This window comes from Phyllopteryx taeniolatus, chromosome 1, assembly GCF_024500385.1.
Source record: "Phyllopteryx taeniolatus isolate TA_2022b chromosome 1, UOR_Ptae_1.2, whole genome shotgun sequence".
Lineage (NCBI taxonomy): Eukaryota > Metazoa > Chordata > Actinopteri > Syngnathiformes > Syngnathidae > Phyllopteryx > Phyllopteryx taeniolatus.
Genome location: NC_084502.1, coordinates 4806908 through 4827122, shown reverse-complemented (window position 1 = coordinate 4827122; position 20215 = coordinate 4806908). Strand labels below are relative to the sequence as shown.

At 41.1% G+C, this 20215-nt stretch overlaps 1 protein-coding gene across 3 annotated transcripts in view; it reads left to right on the top strand.

Annotated features, from left to right (window-relative positions):
• Positions 1–20215, top strand: part of dock3 (dedicator of cytokinesis 3) — a 58866-nt gene that overhangs the window by 33720 nt on the left and 4931 nt on the right. The window contains exons 20-49 of one of the 3 annotated variants that reach the window (XM_061762120.1): positions 311–394; positions 510–610; positions 701–782; positions 3461–3631; positions 4174–4366; positions 4500–4627; positions 4765–4911; positions 5010–5108; positions 5201–5295; positions 5498–5573; positions 5664–5764; positions 7115–7173; positions 7272–7420; positions 7506–7591; positions 7696–7722; positions 7802–7897; positions 9011–9071; positions 9158–9251; positions 9979–10127; positions 11335–11421; positions 11510–11614; positions 11845–11986; positions 13001–13167; positions 14713–14799; positions 16647–16826; positions 16902–16985; positions 18878–18994; positions 19144–19265; positions 19490–19631; positions 19878–19959. In XM_061762120.1, coding sequence (XP_061618104.1) covers positions 311–394; positions 510–610; positions 701–782; positions 3461–3631; positions 4174–4366; positions 4500–4627; positions 4765–4911; positions 5010–5108; positions 5201–5295; positions 5498–5573; positions 5664–5764; positions 7115–7173; positions 7272–7420; positions 7506–7591; positions 7696–7722; positions 7802–7897; positions 9011–9071; positions 9158–9251; positions 9979–10127; positions 11335–11421; positions 11510–11614; positions 11845–11986; positions 13001–13167; positions 14713–14799; positions 16647–16826; positions 16902–16985; positions 18878–18994; positions 19144–19265; positions 19490–19631; positions 19878–19959 — 3313 coding nt within the window. Of the gene's footprint in view, positions 1–310; positions 395–509; positions 611–700; positions 783–3460; positions 3632–4173; positions 4367–4499; positions 4628–4764; positions 4912–5009; positions 5109–5200; positions 5296–5497; positions 5574–5663; positions 5765–7114; positions 7174–7271; positions 7421–7505; positions 7592–7695; positions 7723–7801; positions 7898–9010; positions 9072–9157; positions 9252–9978; positions 10128–11334; positions 11422–11509; positions 11615–11844; positions 11987–13000; positions 13168–14712; positions 14800–16646; positions 16827–16901; positions 16986–18877; positions 18995–19122; positions 19266–19489; positions 19632–19877; positions 19960–20215 lie in introns of all 3 variants that reach the window. The other 2 variants (XM_061762030.1, XM_061761956.1) reach the window with 2 other exon arrangements.

The following is a 20215-nucleotide window of genomic DNA, read 5'->3' as shown; positions in this document are numbered from 1 at the left end:
GTCCTATATCCCATCAACGACCTTACAATTATATTAGACAATGTGGTGGTCAAAGGCCTTTTCGCACTGTACCAGTTATTTGTCATTGCTCAGGCATGTTGGTTTCAATGTGCATATACTTGTATTGATTTGAATGATATCAAGTCAAGAGCTACTGGCAATCACTGATTGTTTTGTAGGGATTACAATCACATTTGTGTAGTGCGCCACATCGTAGTTATCGCTTCCCTCTGCAGTCTTTCCTCTTTTTCTATATTGTTGATAACTCTTCTGGTATTTTCTTATTCGTTTACTCTTTATTTTCCTACAGTTCCTTCGAGATGTCCTGGACACACTCTTCTGTCTTTTAGATGACAACACTGATAAATATGGACCACTTGTTTTCCAGTCTCTGGTAGGACAATTATAGCAGCAAAAGTCCAATGTTATAATTTTATAATTATCTAGAGTTACTATAAGTTAAGGAACTAATAGATAATTCTATCATCTATTGTCCGTGTGTGTTTCAGGTATTTATCATCAACTTGCTCAGGGACAGCCGTTTCTACCACTTCCGCCCTGTAATGGACTCTTACATCCAAAACCACTTTGCTGGAGCTTTGGCATACAAGTACAGAAACATTTACTATTTCTTGTTAGAAGTAATAAGTCATTCATTTGAACAAAGGTGACAGCATGATTTCAAACAATGTGTACACAGGGAGCTTATTCGATGCCTGAAGTGGTACATGGACCGCTCGGCTGAGGTCGTCCGACAAGACCACATCCAGGAAGCCATGAGGGTAAAGGATTGTGCATCCGATACTTGATGTGGTTCACTTTCAGAAGGACAGAGAGTCTTTTATGGCTGGCATGGCCTGAATTGATTAGTATTGAAGCAGCAAATGGCTTGATAAGGGGTAATATGATGCCTCAGGAAGTGCGTTTGCTGAGAGAAAAGATCAAACGTCCATCCATCCATCCATTTTCTGAGCCGCTTCTCCTCACTAGGGTCGCGGGCGTGCTGGAGCTTATCCCAGCTGTCATCGGTTGCCAGCCAATCGCAGGGCACATAGGAACAAACAACCATTCACACTCACAGTCATGCCTACGGCAATTTAGAGTCTCCAATTCATGCATGTTTTTTAGGATGTGGGAGGAAACCGGAGTACCCGGAGAAAACCCACGCAGGCACGGGGAGAACATGCAAACTCCACACAGGCGGGGCCGGGGATTGAACCCGGGTCCTCAGAACTGTGAGGCTGACGCTATAACCAGTCGTCCACCGTACCGCCAAGATCAAACGTGGAACAAGATATTGACTTGTGCACAGTGTAGCATTTCCATAGATTGATGTTTTTAATTAGTTGAAGTTTGCAGTGTTGAAAATGCTAGCAAGATTTTAACGTACAAGTGAGAGGAAAACGTTTTTTTAAGAATTTGGAATTTCTTACATTTCTGCATGAATTGGTCATAAAATATGTTTTGATCACAAGAATAAACATGCTTAAACTAATATCGCACAAACAATTATGTTTCATATTTTTTATTGAAAATACAGGATGTAAGCATTCACAGAACAGGGAAGAAAAATTAAATGAACCTCTTGGCTACGTATTCTGCAAGCGCTAATCAAAGTCGGGTGTAAGATAACCTGGAGTCCAATCAATGACACAAGATTGGAAATGTGTCTTAAAGCTTCTCTGGCCACTAGAAAAGACACACTCGGTTAGAATTGTCTCCTGTCAAGAAGCATTGCCTGATGTGTACCATGCCTTGCTCAAAAGAGCTCTCAGAAGACCTAAAATTAAACATTGTTGACGTGTATAAAGGTGGAAAAGGTTACAAAAATCTCTCTAAAAGTCCTGATGTTCATCAGTCCACAGTTAGAAAAAAAACTGTCTATAAATGGAGAAAGTTCAGAACTGTTGCTTCTCTTCCAAGTAGTGGCCGTCCTGTAAAGATGGCTACAAGAGCATAGGGCAGAATGCTCAGTTAGGTAAAAAATAACCTTTGAGTGTTAGCTGAAGACTTACAAAAATCACATGCCAACATCTCTGTTGACAAATCTATCATACGTCAAACATTAAAAAAGGACGGGGTTCATGGGACAACACCAAGAAGGAAGTCGTTGCGGTCTTAAAAAAACATTGCTGCACGTTTGATGTTTGCTAAAGAGCACTTGGATGTTCTATAGCACTACTGGCAAAATATTGGTTGGTAGAGGAAACCAAAGTTTAATTGTTTGGGAGGAACACACAATACAATTTGTGGAGGAAAATGTCTCAGCACACAACATCAAAACCGTATCCCAATTGTGAAGCATGGTGGAGGGAGCATCATGGTATGGGCGCTTTGCTTCCTCAGGGCCTGGACAGCTTGCTATTATCAAAGGAAAATGGAATTTGCGTGTTTATAAAAATATTTTGCAGAAGAATATGAGGCCATCTGTCCAACAGTTGAAGCTAAAAAAAGGATGGGTGTTGCAACAGGACAATTAATCAAAACAGAAGTAAATTAACAAAGTATGGCTTCAGAGGAAGATATTAAATTTTCTGGAGTGGCCCAGTCAAAGTCCTGACCTAAACCTGATGGAGATGCTGTGACATGACATCAAGAGAGCAATTCACACCAGACATCCCAGGAATCTTGATGAACTGCAACAATTTTGTAGAGGAATTGTCTAAAATTCATCCTGATTGTTGCGCACGTCTTATCTGCAACTACAGGAAACCTTTGGTTGAGGTTATTGCTGCCAAAGGAGAGTCAACCACATCCATCCATCCATTTTCTGAGCCGCTTCTCCTCACTAGGGTCGCGGGCGTGCTGGAGCCTATCCCAGCTGTCATCGGGCAGGAGGCGGGGTACACCCTGAACTGGTTGCCAGCCAATCGCAGGGCACATAGAAACAAACAACCATTCGCACTCACAGTCATGCCTACGGGCAATTTAGAGTCTCCAATTAATGCATGTTTTTGGGATGTGGGAGGAAACCAGAGTGCCCGGAGAAAACCCACGCAGGCACGGGGAGAACATGCAAACTCCACACAGGCGGGGCCGGGGATTGAACCCGGGTCCTCAGAACTGTGAGGCTGACGCTCTAACCAGTCGTCCACCGTGCCGCCAGTCAACCACATATTATGCTTTATATAATATGATGAAATATAATTTTGTGTGGTATTACTATAAGTAGACACTGTTTATTGTTGTGCTTTAGATGAATATCATACTATTTTTTATTAGCAATTTATGTAAAAATGTAAGAAATTCCAAAGGTTTTTTTTCCTCTCACTGCAGTCTCACTTCACTAATCCCTCCCCACCTTGAGTCTCTGACCAAAGCCACGGCTCTCACTAATGTGCATCAGCGTGATTTCCAAAGATGTTGATTAGTTGTTGTTAAATGAGGGATGTGCATTTTTTCAAGATGTTTGTTTGAAATCTTTAAATGGGAAACATCGACTGCTCACTCCCTCCCTCAGGCACTGGAGTACCTGTTCAAGTTCATCGTCCAGTCCCGTATTCTGTATGCACGGGCGACCTGCGGGATGGAGGAGGAGCAGTTCCGAGCCAGCATCCAGGAGCTCTTTCAGTCCATCCGCTTTGTGCTGAGTCTGGACAGCCGCAGCTCAGAGAACCTGGTGTTCACTCAGGTCTGAATGGGGAATGTCTTCCTTGTCTACTTGCACATGTTACCATCTCTTTGGAAGTCTTATTTATCTTTGTTTGTATTTTCATTTGTTCATATTCACAGTTTGCATTTATGTTTCATTGATTAATTTTTGTCTCTTATTTCATTTTTTTTGTACTTGTTTTATATTTCATTCTGCGTATCGTCCTATTTTGCCCCTCTCTTGGCTTGAACTTGGAGGGGTGTGATCCGCTGCATGTCTCTGTGGTATTGCGTCAGGTCTTTCGTCAGTCTCAGTAAGTCACAACATTATGCGTTGGTCCCACAACTATCAGGCATGATTTGACATTGAGGTTTACCTTTGGCACCTGTTATCCTGTTTTGACAAGAAAGACCGGAGTATGCCTAAACTGCCATCTTGTGTTAACGTCTTAGACAACTTCTTTAGGAATATAAATAGCTGGACTTCTCTTGGGCTGTTTTGTAACAGGAATGTTTGACGTTGATGTGTTTTCTGTTAGGTTTTTAAACACTGAGTCCATTATTTTTTTGTTCCACTCCCAGGCAGCACTGTTGAACAGCTTCCCTGATATCTTTGATGAGCTGCTGCAGATGTTTACGGTTCAGGAGGTGGCTGAATATGTTCGTGGCACCCTCGGAAGTATGCCCAGCACCGTTGACATCGGCCAGTCGATGGACGTTGTCAAACTGCAGTCGATTGCGCGTACCGTAGAAAGCCGCCTCTTCTTCTTCCCTGGTGAGAATGTCTCTGTGAAGATACAAAATGATATCATCACATTCCAATGTAATCAATGTGTTTGAGACTAATCTTACACTACAGAGCGTTTTAAAATCCATCTGTCCGCTTTTTCTCTGGTATCTCTTCTCAGAGTCGCGAAGCATTTTGCTTCCAGTTGTTTTGCATCACATTCACTTGCACTTGCGCCAGCAGAGGGAGCTACTCATCTGTTCCGGCATCCTTAGCAGCATCTTTTCCATCATCAAAAGCAGTTCAATGGTATGGTGCATTGTCACATAAACGATAGGGAAATTCTTTTCAATCAAGTTGAGCTATCGTCTTCCCGTTTGGTTGTCTGTAGTGTTGGCGATGTATTTTCCGATTGCATTGCGACCCTCTAACATGCCTCCTCTCAGGAATCTTCTGTTCAGGAGGAAGTGGAGATGATGGTTGAGAGCCTCTTGGACGTGTTGCTCCAGACTCTCCTGTCAATCATGAGCAAGTCTCACTCTGTTGAGACATCCCGAGGACAACGATGCCCCCAGTGCACGGCAGAGATAACGGTGGGCTCAATAAACCATTCTGATGTATGAACAAAACCATTTATTTATTCATTTCATTAACCTTTCCAACCTTCTCTGTGTAATTTTGTCTCCTCTAGGGGGAGTATGTGTCCTGTCTTCTCTCTCTGCTCCGACAGATGACAGAGATCCACTTTCACCATCTACTCAACAACTTCCACAGCAAAGAGGAACTCAAAGTGGGAAAATGAGATTCATAGATGAGAGATGTTTTCCCCTGAAACTTGCTTGCCTCATCCCTAAACGACATGTTAAATATATTTGTTTCAAGGAGTTCCTGCTCAAGATCTTCTGCGTATTCCGCAACCTGATGAAACTGACAATCTTCCCACGAGATTGGAGTGTCATGAGACTTCTAACCAGTCAGTGAGTCTAACCTCTTCCTTTGTGACATGCAGTCATTGTCCCATTGAAGGTTAGGGAACACAAGCTGTCCTTAGATCAGACTCTTCTTCAAATTACCCTGTTGTGAAGGTTACACTTGTGCTGCCATCCCTGTCATCTATTTTTGGTTGCTACCTTTTTTTTGGGGGAGATGAAAGTGACACACTTGCTTTGTTTTCTGCAGCATCATAGTTGTGACAACGCAGCTTCTTTCTCCGGCGCTGCACAAGAACTTTTCCGAGGTGGATTTCGATTTCAAGGTGTGTTTGTGTAAATACACGAAAACATCTGATGCATTTTCATGACGTGCGTGTGTGGTCTTTGTTTACCTTTATTTCCGTGTGCGTTAGGTATGGAACTCCTTTTTCAGCCTCACCGTGCTGTACATCAATCAGCCCAGTCTGCAGCTGGAGGCGCTCGGTCCCGCCAAAAGAAAGAAAGTTCTGGACAAGTAAGTAACTACCACGTTGTGGTGTGCAAGCTTTCCGTTCGAAAACAGGTCAAGATCTCTATGAATTGCCTTTGCTGTCCTTGTCTTTATCACTCAGAAATGCAGAGTAATGAAACTCGGAGGTCTTATTTAGAGTGGCCAACCATTTGTACACATACCAATACAATGATTTATGAGCCTTTTAAAACATCTTTCTTTCATCCATCCATCCATTTTCTGAGCCGCTTCTCCTCACTAGGGTCGCGGGCGTGCTGGAGCCTATCCCAGCTGTCATCGGGCAGGAGGCGGGGTACACCCTGAACTGGTTGCCAGCCAATCGCAGTGCACATAGAAACAAACAACCATTCACACTCACAGTCATGCCTACGGGCAATTTAGACTCTCCAATTAATGCATGTTTTTGGGATGTGGGAGGAAACCGGAGTGCCCGGAGAAAACCCACGCAGGCACGGGGAGAACATGCAAACTCCACACAGGCGGGGCCGGGGATTGAACCCAGGTCCTCAGAACTGTGAGGCGGACGCTCTAACCAGTCGGCCACCGTGCCGCCATCTTTCTTTCATTTTATCAATTTTTTTTCTCCATGCTGGATGTACAAGATTTTGTCATGTTCCACACACTGCTACGCTAACTATAGCCTGTACAGTAAGTGGTTAAATGATACTAAATCATTTTAGTATCCACATCGAGTAATTTGACCATAAAAGTCATGTTGATAATGTGTATTCTGTTAACATGATTATACGTAAGATTTCCACACTTAAATTGCTGTCCACCCTGTCATTATGGGACAACTGCTTCTTTAAGAAACCCTCTGATGTTTTCAGGGACATTATGACCAACATTTTGTCTTTCTTCAATGTAGGTTGAAACTGTGGCTAGTTGGTTGCAGAGTAAATATTTACATTTGTGTTTTGTAATTTTCATCACATTATGTGTATGGCGGAATGTTGTAAGATTAACATGTCCAGTCTGCCATTGTGAAATTTCAACTCGTATAGAAACCTTTCGAAATATATTTATTAAACAGTACACAGTCAGCTTTCTAACTAAATCCTGTTGCTAAGTGAAGTTACACTATGTGCCCAATAAATGGAAAAGCTGACATTAGCCAAAAATGTACACCATGTCATTGTCCACCCTGAAAGCAACCTCACAAAAAAGTGTGGTAGCTTGACCAATTTGCTCTTCTAACAGCTTATTGTCAACTTAATACAATGAATATGAAGGTCAATGGAAAATGTCTACTTTTTAGGGGTGCAATGGGAAAGCAAGTCTTAAATGTACCTTATGGGGATATTGACTTTTACACATCAATGTTAACAGTGTTCTACTTGTCTTTTTCTGCAGGTATGGAGATATGAGAGTACTGATGGCATATGAACTGTTTAGTATGTGGCAAAAATTAGGTTTGACTCATTCTGTGTATCATTCAATCATAAAAACATACTCTATCACAATGACGATCAAAATCACGATATATGTTGGCTTTGGTTTTTCGATTTAGGTGACAACAAACCCCACTTCATCCCAGGAATGATGGGCCCCTTTCTGGGAGTCACCCTGGTCCCTCAGACTGAAGTTCGAAACATAATGATTCCTATTTTCCATGACATGATGGACTGGGAGCAGAGGAAAAATGGAAACTTCAAACAGGTCACCGTGACATTTTGTTGTTGCCGTTGTCCTCTCGTAGCCAACCCACACATTTTGGCTGATTGCACCCCTGTTTTGTGCGTAGGTGGAAGCAGAGCTGATGGATAAGCTGGACAGCATGGTGTCGGACGGCAAAGGCGACGATAATCACAGGGAGCTCTTCAGCCTTTTGTGAGTATCAAACCTGCTTTCTGACATTCATGATGTACTTCCATTTAAAAGGTCATCGAACAAACATATCCATATATAAATATATTTTGCCTGTTTCACCTTAGGACCCAGTTGTTTGGACCTTACCCTAGGTAAGTTACAGAGTTGCCACAGAATAGTTAGATCTGCTCGCAGCCTCACGAAGAACATCTGATTTTTGTTTCTGTTCAGTCTACTAGAGAAGATAGAGCAGGAGACCTGGAGAGAGACGGGCATCTCATTTGTCACATCAGTCACAAGGCTTGTGGAACGACTGCTGGACTACAGGTAAACTAACATGCGTGCCAGGTTAATTGAAGACTCTAAATTGCGACCAACCATTTGCATTCTAAATTTGAGTGCAAATGGTTGTTTGTTTGGATGTGCCCTGCGATTGGCTGGCGACCAATTCAGGGTGTAACCCGCCTTTCGCCCGAAGTTAGCTGAGATAGGCGTGAGGATAAGCGTTTCGGAAAATGGATGGATGGATGGACGTCTCTCATGAATTTATACTGAATTTGAGGGATTCAAATCATATCATTAAATAAATACAGTGGAGCCTCAGCTCACGAGTTTTTTTTAAAATTAGAGCTTTCATTCGGTTGATTTTTGTGCTTTGATTTTGGCAAATAGCCATAGTTTAAAAAAGAGCCTTCAAGTTACTGTTAAACTAAACATTAAAGACAGAGAATTATACCTCATGTATTTAACAACACATATCTTAGCCTTTGTGACCGCTAGCTTACTGCTAATGCTAAATAGCATCTATGTTCCGGTGCTATAACCCTTGAAGCAATGGATTGAAGACAAAGAGTGCAGCAACGCATGCACACAGACAATAGAACAATGCTCACAGTCATATGTTCTTTATCATCTGTGAGGAACGACTAATATATGACGACCTGAGAAGAGCTGAGACGTCGCAATAAGCAGTATATCCGTCTGCCTGTCCTGTTCTGCCCCCTGGTGGCCAAGGTGGGCAGACAAGAAAGAGCAGCACAATAGCCATTTAATTGATGCAGTGTGACAAAAACAATTTCATTCTTTTTAATTATGCCATCACTGTATGTTTTTATAAAGTACAATTTAATGGCGAGCTACTTTTCCTCATTAAAATACACATTATGACAAGTTTTGTTGTCTTTTTGGGGGGAAGATTGGAACTGATTATTGGCATTTCCATTCATTTTAATGGAAAAAGATGACTTGAGATACGTGTTTTGAGTAACGAATTAAACTTGTGTCTTAAGGCACCACAAAAAAAATAAAAGGAGTGTCTCTGTGGGACTTTTTGTGCGGTAATCCACAAGAACGTTTGTTTAAATTTTTAAGCACTTCTGTCCGACGATTAGTCGGTTTGGTATAATTAATGAATATCACTTTTTTGGGGGGTGGGGGTAGGGACTGCATGAAAGGAGATGAAGTCGAGAATAAGAAAATGGGCGGCTCTGTCAACCTTATGGTGAGACGTCATAATTTATTTCAATATTCTTACTTTGTCCCCACGTGAATTATGATTTCAAATTATCTTTCTTCACTCAAACCCAGAACTTCTACAAATCGGAGGTCAACAAGGAAGACATGTACATCCGTTACATCCACAAGCTGTGTGACTTGCATCTCCAAGCAGAAGACTTCACAGGTCTCGGAAACACTACCTCCTGCACTCAGTTTATGCAGACAAAGTGGAATTTTGGTTTGAGTTTGTTGCCACAGAAACCCTTTCAAGAAAGTTTTTGTTTTTTTAATTGTAAACATTTGGGATATATGACTCAGGGCTATATTTGATTATTGTGAGCAGGAAGGAAGAAGAGGTTGTGAGTAAATCGAATCATGTAGTTGACACAAGGGTGTCAATAAATGATGCAAAATAGGATTTTATATGATATGACTGTGATTTCTTAATTACCTCCGTTCATAAAACTAGAGAACTAACAGGCTGTGATGCGAGTAAGACATTGCATAGACATTGACAGACAATTTATAATTCCTCAAACTGCTGGCACAGGATTTTTGGGTGTGAACTGCTGTGTGCTAATAAAACAAAAGAAAAGTGCCATGTAGTGAATCCTGTATGTAACAAAGTACTTCTGCAGAGGGCACAGAGTGGAGCAGATATAATTACATCTATTAGACGGAACTTTGTTACGTTGCTCTTTCATACATCAAAAAACAGTTGTTACGCTTAAGGCGGCTTCTGACATCTGTTCACAAAAATATGGCCCAGAATGTCTGGAAGGGACCCGGCACGCTCCGGTGGCCAGACTGTACAAACTGTCCAACATGTGTAGTTATTATGACAGGGCAGATATCACAGCAGCACACGTTTTCTGACACTTTGTTCTTGAACCGTGAATGGTTGCTGACAGAGGCGGCATTCACGCTCTTACTGTACTGGGAGCTGCTCCACTGGGAGGACCGGCCACTGAGGGATTTTCTCCACTATCCCTGCCAGAGCGAGTGGCAACGCAAGGAGAACCTGAGTCGTAAAATCCTCCACTACTTCAACAAGGGCAAGGTAAGGCGATGTTGAGCCGACATCCGACCTGGAATTCCTTTCTGCCTCAAGTAGCGCAGAACCTCACCCACATTTTGCCTGAATAAATTCAGAGTGGTACGCAAAAGATTTACATATTTTTAAAAACTGGTCCTAAAACCCATTTTTATTGTTTGTCCTTGAACTTGGAATAGTAATAATAAAAAAATCTTTCATTTTTATTTGTTTTATGTGTAATTGTTTCATCTTATGTTGGATTTTTATTTGTGGACATCACTTAGTTTCAGTCATGGTTGTTTTTTAAGTACTCTACAATTAAAGTTGCGTTGAGTAAAATCTGCCACTAATGGATACACAGTAATTGACCATTAATTATTTACCCCAGTCTCCACTACTTTTAACCTCAAATTGATGCTACTGATGATATTGTCCTCTTCAATACTATCATTTTGTACCGCTTCCTCAATGAAAATCAATAGAATTAATATATTTATAATGAATTTTCTTAAATTCATTTCCAGCTCCAGCTTTACAATTTTGATTTACGTTAGTATACCATATAATGCCTTCAAAAGACCTAAATTAATAGTTTCAAAATGGTTTTGATATTACCGTACTCGATGGATATTAACATGTCTGTTGTTGCCATTTGCAAACCCTGTAGCGCTTAATACACTTATACTAGTGGTCAATGATATTGGTGGACGTGTCTATGTTGCGATAGCACAACTTTTTGACTTCTTTAAATTCTGGCACTTTATGTTGTGCATTTCTGTCAGTTTTCCACCGCACAAAGCTCAAACCTTCCCCAACTTGTTAACCTAAAGTTGCAGTCATTTGCAAGCTCAAAAGAACAGTTGTCTAATTTTATACATCGGCAGGTCATGTTTCTGTTCAAATGTGATTTGCTTCCTGAGAATTTCTCCATTCATTCACAAAATGTAATTGTTTTAGAGGCCAAATCCCCCTGGAGCAACTGAGAAGTAAATTATGGCAAGACTTGACCAACCAGGCAGCAGTGCCGTTAACCAATGCACCACTGTGCGGCCACCTTTATACAGTAAAATATCAACCACATTCCTAAGTAAATAGGTCTAGTTACCTACATTATATGGTTGCCATGCATTGTTTTCATGGCTAGCATGATGATTTTTTTTATTTTTTTTTTGCTTTGTGTCCCAATTTAAAGTGAAAGTTCAAAATAATTTCCTCGTATGTGGTCCTGCAGTGTTGGGAATACGGCATCTCGCTGTGTCGGGAGCTGGCTTTCCAGTATGAGACGTTATACGATTACCAGAGCCTCAGCTGGATACGGGTAAGTCAAGTCTATGTGATTCCTGGTTGTGCTCTCCCAATGATAATGTGTCATTTAGCCATTTTCATCCCGTGTCATTCTATGTCAGAAAATGGAGGCGGCGTACTATGACAACATTATCGAGCAGCAGCGGATCGAACCCGAGTTTTTTCGAATGGGCTTCTATGGCAGGAAGTTTCCCTTCTTCCTCAGGGTAAGTTTAGTCTGGTTCCATCTGTGCTCAGGATGAGAAGATGTCACTTACAGTCACTTGGGGAAGACCGAGAGAGTGTGCCAGACAATGAAACAACAGAAGAACAGCATTTTGCATTTGTAAATGTTTCACTTTAAGCTCATTAAAGGTGCTCCTCTTCTTCCTCAAGTTGACCCACTTCCCTCACTCGCCATTCTTGTGAATGCGACGCCCGTTCCACTTCTTTCCAGAACAAAGAGTTTGTCTGTCGTGGCTATGACTACGAACGGCTCGAGGACTTCCAGCAAAGGATGCTGGGAGAATTTCCGCAAGCCATCGCCATGCAGCATCCCAACCAACCCGATGACACCATTCTGCAGAGTGATGCTCAGTGTATCCCACCCACACGAAAATTATGTTTGTTTGTTTTTTTTCTCAGCTGATGAAATGTTATTCTTTTGTGTTTCTGTAAGATAGTTAATCATAGCATTAATGTCTGTCAAAAGAGCAAAATTCTAATATATAAGAAGATATAACTGCTGCACCAAAAAGAGAAATAGTAGTACCATTCCACACGGTGCTTAAAATTTATAGTGGATATAAAAAGTCCACACACCTGTGTTCAAATGTCAGGTTTTTGCGATATCAAAAATGAGACTAAGATTAATAATTTCAACTATTTTTCCTCCATGAATGTGATCGATAACCACTGACCTTCAAACTCATGTTAAATTGGGGGCAGCACATACAGTATATGACATGAGTTTGAATGTGGTTGGGTAATTCTGAACACAGCCATACCCCAGTAATAAGAGGGTGCGTACACTTGTGCAACCATATTATTTCAAATGAGATGAAAAAAAGTTTTAAAATTCTTTATCCTGGTCTCTTTTTTTTAATCACACTAACCTGACGTTTGAAAAGCGGTGTGTAGTCTTTTTATAGCCACTCTATATTTGTATCCCACAGGGATAGAAATGCATTTATTTGCATCTGCCTGAGATATTTTTGTTGCGCACTTTTAATTGCAACATTTATATTTATTGTGTCTAATTACACCAAATGTTTTCTGCATCATGAATTTCTAGGAAGTAAGAGTGTCAAAAATCATGTTGAGTGCGTCAAAAATCGCACTTAACACAGATTGGGGTTTTCGTACACTTGTGTATTATTACTATGTATGATGACCATGCAATCTATAGCTTTCCTTGTAAAAACATCATTTTTCTTCATTTTAAATAGTTCATTTGCATCAGTCAATGAAAGGTTTGGGTAAAATTATTTACATCATATACAGTATAATGGTTATAAATAGGACAGTAAATCAATACAAGTACTGTTTTTAAAAAAAAATTATTCTATTCTCTTTTGTGCCTGTCAGTGTGTTCCTTGACACTCAGCTTGCAGATTTGCAGATCTATGCGGTGACTCCAGTGTCCGACATCTCAGATGTGCCTCAACTGGAGCGCGTGCCCGAGAGGATCAAGAGCTTCTACCGCATAAACAATGTCAGCCGCTTCCACTATGACAGGCCTTTCCACAAGGGCCCCAAGGACCGCGAAAACGAGTTCAGGGTACGGTGAGCCAGTCGTTGTCTGAATTTAAGATGTAGCACCACTTTAAAAGCACAATGCTGTGGTTCATTCCAGTGAGGCGCTGCAAAAGTAGGAGGAGCCCCTCTTGGTGGTCACAATGGAGAACTTGAGTTGCCTGAACGTGACTAAATACAGTGCTCAGCAAAAATCAGTACAGTACAATACAGTTCCTTTTCTCCGTGAATACAATCACAATTCAGTTCAGAATTTTTATGATAATTAGACTTTTATGGTTGTTGTTCACTGGCGTGTATTTGTTCTGTGCTTTGCAACAATGAATGCATTTGTGAGTAAACTTACATTTTGTGTATGCACATTGACAAATCTCTACTGCAATCAAAGATCTACATTTGGTAATACTACATACAATATTGATTCTGAATGGAACAAATGTGGGCAGCAATGAATGGAAAAGCCAATTATTATCCGTTCCAGCCTCCCCAAACATACATTTCTCTAATGTGTTTTTAACAAGCAAAATATCACTCTATAACATTGTACTTGAAAAGACATAGTTATGACATATTCATTTCACTAAAATGTAAAATTTCAATTCAATGAAATTGTGCTGCTCCTTCCGGTGTGCGTGCCATGGTCACCTGGAGGCAATATAATGTATACGGATATTGATGGAGACGGACGAGAGTCACAACTCAGCATTAATATGTATTAGTCACTCTTCACAGAGGACCAAGAATATATTCCTGTGAGTATTGTTATATTACCTGTCCACATCTGTTTCTCCACTGTTTGTGTTCAAACAGCTGTTCTTTAAAGGGTTATAACACCGACACATAGTCTTCGTTAGCCTGTCTATGGTGTTTTGCATTGTTTGTTAACATTTGTTAACTTTCCTACGGTGTAGCTATGTGCTTGTTTTGTTAAATGCACAAAGTGTATTTCTGTTAATTTTACGTTTAGTTTTTCAGTAAACTTCGAATGGGGGTGGCAATAAAGACAAATTGTTAAGTATCTGCCAAACTGCTGCAAATTTCACAATTCGGGTCACTTGTATCGCAAGCTGTACTGTACTCATTTATGCCCAGCATTTGAATACGTGTAAAGCATGTTGAGTAGAGATGAAGTGGGAAATTATGACAACAGGAGCTTAGGACGAAAAGGCAAAAAGGAGCTACAGTCAGTAGTAATGGAAGCCATATTTAATCAGCATCCATTATCAAAATGAGAGCAAGAAAAATTGACGAAAGGAAAGGACATTGACAAACTGTTAGCATTCAAGTGTTGATTCAATTTGGATGGAAGAGATTTTTTTTCACTCTTTCCTACCTCAGAGTTCAGAAAGCTGCAATTTTTTCAAGGAGCACTACGTGACACAGGGGTGACACAGTGACCTAAATGTCAAACTGAGAGCTTTTCACTTCAGCTCATCACTTCAGCTCATCACCGACACGGTGCTCTGCACGACTGCTACCCGTTTTGCCCCCACTCTTACCCACTGAGCCCCATGTTAACGCCTGGTGTAGATAATGCAGGACAAATCTGTGTTTTCTGCTTGTTCCACAGAGCCTGTGGATCGAGAGAACCACCCTGATCCTCTCCCGCCCTCTCCCGGGCATCTCCCGCTGGGCCGAGGTGGAAAGGAGAGAAGTGGTGAGGAATGCGTTGCATGCCGCATATTCTTGACATTTTCTGGAGAATCTTCAATCATCATTTGGCTGTGTTTCGCTCTTCAACTTTGACCTGCACAATCCAATGCAGGAGTTGTATCAAAAATGCTTTTACCCAAAGAGAGAGCTATTTAGTTCAATTGAGATGTGTACATATCTAATATTTTTGTAACTTATTTAGCTTCAGGAGAGGCGGAAATTCTTGCTGCTATTAGGCAGTACAAGTATTGTAATACAATAATGAACACACGCCTTAGTCCAGTGAGTCTCAAAGGTTTTACACCACATACTACCTCAAAAATACTTAATTCTCCAAGTATCACCAACATGACGACATAAAAATATAGTAGTGTAGTAGGCCCGAGTGTTCGTCATGAACGAGGTGCATTTTATAGTCCTAACAAGTGTTTTCAATATTATTGTAAACTAATGTAGCATTATGCACAGTTTAAATGTTAACATTGTGTTTAAATATCGCAAAATAATAAAAAAAAACTACTCAAATAATGATTCAATAAAAATTTATCACACATAAAATTTTTATAAAAATTGTATCAAAATAAATGTTTGAAAATAAACAGTTCTAAAAATGTAACTACAAGGGAAAACAGAAATACATTCTACATAAATGTTAAATTCAACTGAACTGTATTTAAAATGTATGCGCTCGCCTGTTAACTGAAATCCGTCAAAGGGAACGCATACCTCCGAAAGTATTCTGGCGTCCATCCACAGCCTGCCTATGAAGTTTAAAGTTCATTTTAACGATTCTATTTTAACGATTCATTTTTATTCCTTTGCTTTCAACACATTATTCTTTGATATTTATTTATCCACAACACTTAGTTTCAGCTGTGGTTCTTTTTAAAGTGCTCTGTAAATGAAATTGAGTTGACTTAAAAATAGGTATTGTACTATTTTAAAAGTAAAATGGACTGGACATTAAAAGTGAAAACGAAAGCGTAATGTCTTGGATTAAAAAAAAAAAACATGTTTAAGCCACTGTAACATTATGAAATGTTTGAAAATTAACACTGCACTTCAATATATGAAAATACAAAATATGTGCCTGAATTCAATTAAAATGTATCGCACATAAAAAGTGAAGTAACAATTGGAACTTAAGTAAATGATTCAACACAAACAGTTATTGAATGTTTTTTAAATGAAAGTTAAATAAAACGGTATGTTTTAAGGGTGAACGACTGGTTAGAGCATCTGCCTCACAGTTCTGAGGACCGGGGTTCAATCCCCGGCCCCGCCTGTGTGGAGTTTGCATGTTCTCCCCCTGGCTGTGTGGGTTTTCTCCCACACAGGCAGGGGTTTTCTCCGGTTTCCTCCCACATCCGAAAAACATGCATGGTAGGTTAATTGAAGTCTCTAAATTGCCCCTAGGTGTGAATGTGAGTGCGAATGGTTGTTTGTTTCTGTGTGCCCTGCAATTGGCTGGCAACCAGTTCAGGATGTACCCCGCCTCCTGCCCGAAGATAGCTGGGATAGGCTCCAGTACTCCCGCGACCCTTGTGAGGATAAGCGGCTTGGAAAATGGATGGATGGATGGATGTCCTTCAGTGTTGTGTGTTTGGTTGCAAGATGGCGTTTGAGATGGAATGGTTGCATGCAGTCATTGCTAAGAAATTCAGTACACTCATTGCTAAGAATACCACACGCACTGAGTACCACTAGAGGGAGCCCTTGGGAATCACTGCAGTAGTCAATCAGAAAGGATCATTTTTATCTTTGTTAAGGTTGTAGTTTTGAGTCAGCTCTTTTTTTTTACGCACATAGCTTCTCCTCCCTTTCAATCCACTAAATCTATCCTACTTCCAGGTGGAGGTGAGCCCTCTGGAGAATGCCATTTACGTGGTGGAGAATAAAACCCAGGAGTTGCGGACTCTGATCAGCCAGTACCAACACAGACAGCATCACGGCAACATCAACCCGCTCAGCATGTGCCTCAATGGGATCATCGACGCCGCGGTGAACGGAGGCATCGCCAGATACCAAGAGGTAGCCCACCGAATCGTGGCTTTGAATGTAGTCGGAGCGTGACGTTATCTTGTTCGTTCGACACCTCTTCAACAGGCGTTTTTCGACAAGGACTACATCAGCAGTCACCCGGAGGACGCGGAGAGGATCACGCACCTCAAGGACCTGATGCAGGAGCAGGTCAGACGGAGCTCCCATTGGATAGTTCAGAGATAGAATGCAAATTGCTTTCTTGCACCTGCCACGACATTAAGCGTAATCATAATAAATTTTTGGTTTAAGTTATCCTCCATTAATTGCTAAAAAAAAACAAAAACTCACTGTTTTTGTGCTAAGTTCAAAGCAATAACCAAAGTATTGTTTTAACGCCATCTGGTTGTGAGTTGAGGAGCTTCATTTAGAAAAAAGTAGTCCTTTTCCACCATCTTGTGGCATCTATAGGCAATTACAGCACATTATAAATCTTTTGGAAGGGTCAATTACTTGCAGGTTTTCGTTAGCCCGGTCCCTATCTCCTGTAAATAGGGGGTTCACTGTAATTATTATCTTCGTTAAGGCAGATTTTTTAAAATAAATTTTTCTTATATTGGATTAGAGCACAGGTGTCAAACTCAAGGCCCGTGGGCCAGATCTGGCCTGCCACATCATTTTATGTGGCCCGCGAAAGCAATTCATGTGTGTCAACTTCCATAATTCTTGTTAAAATCTGTACTACAATTTCCCTTTTATGTTTCTGCATAACCGAAGTCCAAAAGCATTGAATTGGTGTGCATTCCAATAAAGCATGAAAATAGGTGTCTGGGGTATTTTTAGTGCATTGCGTGCGTTAGATGAAGAGAAGCCCATTTTATGCATAGTGTACTTAGTAAAGTGTGTTCTATGGAACACGTTATATTGTCCATCCATCCATCCATTTTCTGAGCCACTTCTCCTCACTAGGGTCGCGGGCGCTCTGGAGCCTATCCCAGCTGTCATCGGGCAGGAGGCGGGGTACACCCTGAACTGGTTGCCAGCCAATCGCAGGGCACATACAAACAAACAACCATTTGCACTCACGGTCACACCTACGAGTCTCCAATTAATGCATGTTTTTGGGATGTGGGAGGAAACCGGAGTGCCCGGAGAAAACCCACGCAGGCACGGGGAGAACATGCAAACTCCACACAGGCAGGGCCGGGGATTGAACCCGGGTCCTCAGAACTGTGTGGCTGACGCTGTAACCAGTCGTCAACGTGCCGCCTACTTTATATTCTATAAGCTGTAAATGTGTATTTTTTTGTCATCCTGAACTTATTGTTATGGTGTGTTCATTGCATCCATCCGTCCATTCATTTTCTGAGCCGCTTCTCCTCACTAGGGTCGCCGGAGCCTATCCCAGCTATCATCGGGCAGGAGGCGGGGTACACCCTGAACTGGTTGCCAGCCAATCGCAGGGCACATAAAAACAAACAACCATCCGCACTCACATTCACACCTATGGGCAATTTAGAGTCTTCAATTAACCTACCATGCATGTTTTTGGGATGTGGGAGGAAACCGGAGTGTCCGGAGAAAACCCATGCAGGCATGGGGAGAACATTGCAAACTCCACACAGGCGGGGCCGGGAATTGTCCTCAGAACTGTGAGGCAGACGCTATATATATATATTTTTTATATATATATATATATATATATATATATATATATATATATATATATATATATACACACACACACACACACACACACACACACACACACATACAGAAGTCACCAAGGTGCCCCCCAAGGACCACCTGAGTAGCCCGAAGGCCTGTTGTAAAAATAGCTGACCAGTGATGGGACGTGGTGATTTCCGAGGAATGTTATAGAAGTGATTATTTAAAAAGATAAATACTTGCATAAATGTATAGAAATCAAGTGTAGCACATTGCTTTATGTTTTCTACCATGTCACCTGTAAACTGTATTGAAAATGGATAGACAGATCTTTAATTACATTCTATTCTGTAATATTTCTAGTCAGTGTGTGGAAATGATGAATGCAAATTGATTTAAATAAATTTTCAGCATTTCTTGATTTTTTGCTTCAGGTACACATTCTCGGTGTGGGTCTGGCTGTTCACGAGAAGCTGGTCCATCCAGAGATGCGGCCCCTGCACAAAAAACTGGTGGATCAGTTCCACATGATGAGGACCGGTTTGCACCACGTGAGTTCCGGCTACCTACATACAATATTGTCTTCACAGGGCAGATTATTTACACAAAAAAAAAAGAAAATAAATTAAAAACACTTTTCCCACTGTTAACCTGCGAGCAGTGTAAATATTCAGCGTAGTATATTTTTGGGACTCAGCAGGGTTTGCCCGGCGTGGACCGCTTTGGCCCTGCAAGCTTCTCTGGGGTCAGCTCTCCCAGAGGAATGCTCTTGTCCCACAGCCACATGAGCCCTGAGAGTCTGCGGCTCATACACAGACACAGGTCAGTCCCCCAATTCGCACCTCACCTGCAGTCTCTCTAGGGATTTGTATTAAGGATTTGGGGAAAATTCCATTAACTCTGCACAAAGTGGCACCCTTAAAACTGAATATTTAATATTAAACAGAAGATTTCACCACGGTTTACCTTTATTGACAGATACAATAGAATGTCCTTTAGATGAGCGTTCATTCCAATGTTGACTCTTACCGAAGATTTTCCCGCAGCCCTCTGAACCTGCAGGGTTCGATCCGTCACTCGTCGTCCTCGCTGTCCTCTCACACTTCGAGCGAGGCGGGGGCGGGAAACCTGGCCATAATGACGGACGGTCTGATGGGGGAGCACCCTGAGGAGGCCATACACATGCAGGTAAGGCTTGAAATACAACAAGGGACTGGAACACAGTTTCATTTTTTGCAAGCCTAATATAATGATGTGCAAATACTGTTCATGTTCCTCCCTGTACTCCATTTTAATGCCCATTAATGCATTTTATTTATTGTGTGAAAGTTTGAAATACAAAAGTACAGTGAACCCCTGCATATTCACAGTTCAGACATTACATGCTGAAAGACTTCCTCCTTCATGCTTCATGAATTTATTTTGCTTTTTCAGCCGAGCCCCTCGTCCTCCAGCCTGAGCTCTATACGTTCCAACTCCTCCCAAATTATAAACTCTGCTCCCTCGAGTGCCAGAGGTATGTAACATGGTTGTAAACCATTGGTTTTTGTGCAAATTTTGTGTATGTCTTGTATGACATTTTCACTACAGAGACACATTATTAGACAAATTAGACAAATTATTACAACAATACTTTATGCATATATATATATATATATATATATATATATATATATACTGTACCCCCCCCCCCCCCAACTCTAAATCTGATACTACACATATTGAACTACTAAAAAGATTTTTCAGATTCAGGACTAAAAGCAATACAAGAA